This window comes from Pygoscelis adeliae, unplaced genomic scaffold (assembly GCF_000699105.1).
Source record: "Pygoscelis adeliae isolate BGI_AS28 unplaced genomic scaffold, ASM69910v1 Scaffold784, whole genome shotgun sequence".
NCBI lineage: Eukaryota > Metazoa > Chordata > Aves > Sphenisciformes > Spheniscidae > Pygoscelis > Pygoscelis adeliae.
Genome location: NW_008824680.1, coordinates 14,826 through 18,540, shown reverse-complemented (window position 1 = coordinate 18,540; position 3,715 = coordinate 14,826). Strand labels below are relative to the sequence as shown.

Genomic DNA, 3,715 nt, shown 5'->3' with positions numbered 1-3,715 from the left:
GCGTCTGCTCCAGCACCGTGTCAAGGAGCGCCGACGCACGGCTCTGCTCCTGCTTCACCTCCGCCAGCTGCTGCAGCACCAGCTCCAGCGTGTCCCTCTCCTCTGCCGGGGAGAGAATAAAAGGTAATTGAGCTGCTGCAAAGATCTAAAAACCCCCGTTTTTGTCTCCCTTCCCCTTTTCCTTTCCACCCCAGTTTACACCGTGGCTTTCGCTGTGTGTTTTCCTGGTGCGAGTTACCGTTCTCTAAACTTCAGGCAGTAAAACCTCAAAGCCCTTTCGTTCAATGAGCTTTTTATTGTGTCGATCAACAGGCTGAGAAAGGTTTTTTTCCTTTAATAATATACTTAATGATATCTCAAACTCATTAAGATTAGCTTCATGCGCTCCCGGTGCACATTTTAGGAACCTTTGGAGCATCTACCCAATACCGCGTGTTTTGGGAATCGAGGAGAAGGACTGAATTTAACGATTTTCCATCAAATTCAGGCTCTCACCCAGGACGCGGAGGCGATCCGACAGCTCATTCCTGCACTCCGCTTCGCACCGTCTCATCTTCCACCGCACATTCCCCACTTCTTGCGACACTGGAAGGAGGAAAAACTCCGCTTTTGACCCCATCTCGCCGCTGCCTGCGCCCCGTATTTGGAATTCTGCCCGTATTTCCCCAAAACCGCCTTTTCCTTGGCGTACCGTTCAGAAGTCGGCCGTGAATCGTCTTGAGCTCGCCAGAGAGCTGTTTATCTAAGAGGAAAATAAGAGGAGAAAGCTCAAAACAAGCCATGACCATCACCGTCCTGATGGAAAGCAGCTTTGGTTCTTTTTTTTTTGCTGGAAAAAGCACGCTGGGAAGCGCCGGGGGGAAAATCCGTGCAGGTATCGAGGGTGCAGCGGGTGCCGGGGAGCCATTTCGGGGCGAGATGTCGTACCGAGGGTGCGCTGGACCTCTGAGAGGTTGTGCCACGCCGTCGTGTGGCTGTTCTCGCTCCGCATCTGGGCTTGTTCCAACGCCTCCCATGCCGCGGATACTGGGGAAGAGGAAGAGAGCGTTCGCCCTCATTCCGGATCCGGCCCCGGAGAGCTCGCGGGCTGCAAAAGGGCCTTCAATCCTAACTTGGAGCCACGTTTTGCTCCATCTGCTGGTGGTTTTCCCCCAAATCGTGCCCACCCTGCGCTCAGCGAGGGCGATCAGAGCAAGGGACGCGCGGCGGACTCACCTCTCCGGAGATTCACAATGGTGAGAGCCATGAAGAGCACAAAGGTGAGGGCCAGAAGCACGTACAGCAGCGCGATGGCTCTCTCCGGAGACAAGGCTAGGAAGGGCAGTACTGCCAGGGGTGAAATGGGGTGAGGCAGCCCCAAATAACTCCCCCCCAACAGATAATTTCTTAAAGAAGAGCACAAAGAGGAGAGATCCCCCCCAGAACAACCTCTCAAGTGACTCCACCACCCTGTTCTTCAAGCTCAAACCTCTTTTTCCTAGATTGTGACCCAACGGAGGAACCAGGCGTCAAAATTTGGCTATAACTTCAGAGAAAGACCGGTTTAAAGAGCTGAAACCCTCCAGTTTCATGTCTCCGGATCCCCAAAGCCGCTCCCTTGCCCCGATACCTCCTTTAGGCGCTTTCCTCCGCTCTCGCTCCTCCAACTCCATCTTCTCGGCGAAATCACATTTCTCATAGGTGTCAAAGGCACCTTTGCCTTGTGACATCTCTGATCCTTTTTCTCTTGATCGCTCCGATTTATGTGGTGGGGAACACGCGTCACCTCATCCTGAGGGGGAAGGAAACGCCTGCGTTTCATAATTCTAATTCCTGGACAAAAAAAATCCGCGCACTCAGGAGTTTTGGAGCAGCTGATGCGCTTGAGCAGCCCCTCACCACGTGTCGCAGCCCCTCCCTGTTGATTTTTAGCAGAATTGGTTAAAAAACACACCCTGCTCTCCTCAAATGAGGCCGACACCTGCCTGAGGAGGTGTTTTTTGGAGCCTTCATGCCAAAACAGTGACCGGCGTTCTCCAAGGTGAGCACCTAAATTTCACTTTTTTTTGTTTGTTGGTTTGGTGGGAATTCGTTAGCATTTTGTTCAGTGTTTTTGTGATAATGTCTTGCGTTTTTAATGCGAGAAACTTAGCGTTGTGAAAATCCTCATATTTTTGGGCATCGTTTCCTTCATTCCTTCTCTGGAAAATTCTTTTCGTTGCCCGAACGCCCTCGGGGCTTCGAGCCAGGCGTCCCCTGGGCGGGCTATTGCAGTAAACGAAAGTTAGAACTTACGAGTAACTTTGGCGTTGACCAATTTCAGCCGAATTTCACAGAGGCACCCCGGGAAGAGCAAACACAGCCAAAAGTTGAACGTCCCTCACTCCAGTTCCCCCTGCTCTCCCCCTGGGGTAAGCAGCTTCCTCCTTTTGTCCGATTTCCCCTTTTTTGAGCCTGAATTTAGGGGAAGTCGAGGCCAAACTTCTCCCCGGGGTGGCCGCTCATGCCCTTGGGGCTCCGGCACTTTCCAGGAGGCAATGGAGTCAGGTTTGGGTTGAAACGCTGTGAATTCGGCCCATGCGCTCTCGCGGTGGTTTCCCTTCTCTGCTGCCAGCATGCGGTTTGTCCCGGTGGCATGGGAGAGGTTTAAAAAAAAAAAAAAATCAAGGATGGCTCTTCTTAAGCTGAAAGAATTGAAAACCGAGATAGCAGTTGAGAGGACCGAAAACGCCAGCTCCCACCCCTAAACCTCCCATGTCCTTCTCTCTTTAACCTTTTTAGGGTTTTTTTATCTTTTTATGTTTTAAATACTGAAGGTGGAGTGGCTGAAAATCCCTTTAAGCTCCCCAAAACCCCACTTCTCAGCACTGTTAAAACCATCCCCAATGGCACCTCAGCAACCCCAGGCGCTGGGGCCACCCCCAGTGTCCCACACCCCTGTCCCTGGGGACAGCAGGACTCTGTGTCCCCATATCCCTGTCCCTGGGGGACTGTCCCCACACCCCAGGGGACATTGGGGATCCCCAAGTGCCCCAAGATCTGAATCCCTGGGAAATGCGAGACCACTGTCACCCCCATTTCTGGGGAGCTGGGGTCCCTATTGTCCCCATCCCTGGGAATCACATGAGACCCCAGTGTCCCCATCCCTGGATCCATATGGGATGGGGGACCCTGGTCACCCTGACACCCCATCCCTGGGGAACTGGGGACCCCCATGGCCCCGTACCCAGGTCCCTGTGGGAATGAAGGACACTCCCCCCCCCCCCCCCCCCACACCCTCCCCGGGTTGGGGTTTTGGCCAGCCAATCCATCTGGCATGCCCTGCCGTTGTGCACACCCAGATTTGCCCATGAACTGCTCTTTCCAGTCGCCTTCTAAGCTGCATGTGGTAGGAAAGGATGGGAGCAGAACCGTCCCTGCTTTGTCCTACAGCAGCACACCCTACCTCCCCTGAGCTCAGACCCAGCCCTCCAGGGAGGGGAGACCCTCTCAGTTGCTGTCAAACACACCCACGTTGGCAGGGAAGCCCGCACAGTTGGAGGACTGCTCAGCAGCTGGGTGGAAGGGGAAAAGGGAACACGCTGCTCTTTTTCGGGCACCTCTTTACCGTTACTGCCAGCGATACTAGAAGAGAAAACCTCTCCCTCGCCACAAAATGGCGCCCACGTGCCTGGCTACCTCCTACCCAGACAGCCCCCCGCCCGCTGCCTGGGCGGCAGCAGGCCCCGCCCCAGCG

At 54.3% G+C, this 3,715-nt stretch overlaps 2 protein-coding genes across 2 annotated transcripts in view; one reads left to right on the top strand and one right to left on the bottom strand.

The window, feature by feature from the left end:
• LOC103916198 (low affinity immunoglobulin epsilon Fc receptor-like) overlaps nucleotides 1-1,709 on the bottom strand; it is a 3,702-nt gene extending 1,993 nt beyond the window's left edge. The window contains exons 1-6 of the mRNA XM_009323158.1: nucleotides 1,610-1,709; nucleotides 1,216-1,311; nucleotides 928-1,026; nucleotides 692-742; nucleotides 496-585; nucleotides 40-102 (exon numbers count right to left, since the gene is read on the bottom strand). Of these exons, the coding sequence (XP_009321433.1) occupies nucleotides 40-102; nucleotides 496-585; nucleotides 692-742; nucleotides 928-1,026; nucleotides 1,216-1,311; nucleotides 1,610-1,709 (499 nt within the window). The remainder of the gene's footprint in view (nucleotides 1-39; nucleotides 103-495; nucleotides 586-691; nucleotides 743-927; nucleotides 1,027-1,215; nucleotides 1,312-1,609) is intronic.
• An 885-nt stretch (nucleotides 1,710-2,594) lies between these two features.
• LOC103916197 (EVI5-like protein) overlaps nucleotides 2,595-3,715 on the top strand; it is a gene marked incomplete at its 3' end in the record, with an annotated part of 12,826 nt that continues 11,705 nt past the window's right edge. The window contains exon 1 of the mRNA XM_009323157.1: nucleotides 2,595-2,599. Within this exon, the coding sequence (XP_009321432.1) occupies nucleotides 2,595-2,599 (5 nt within the window). The remainder of the gene's footprint in view (nucleotides 2,600-3,715) is intronic.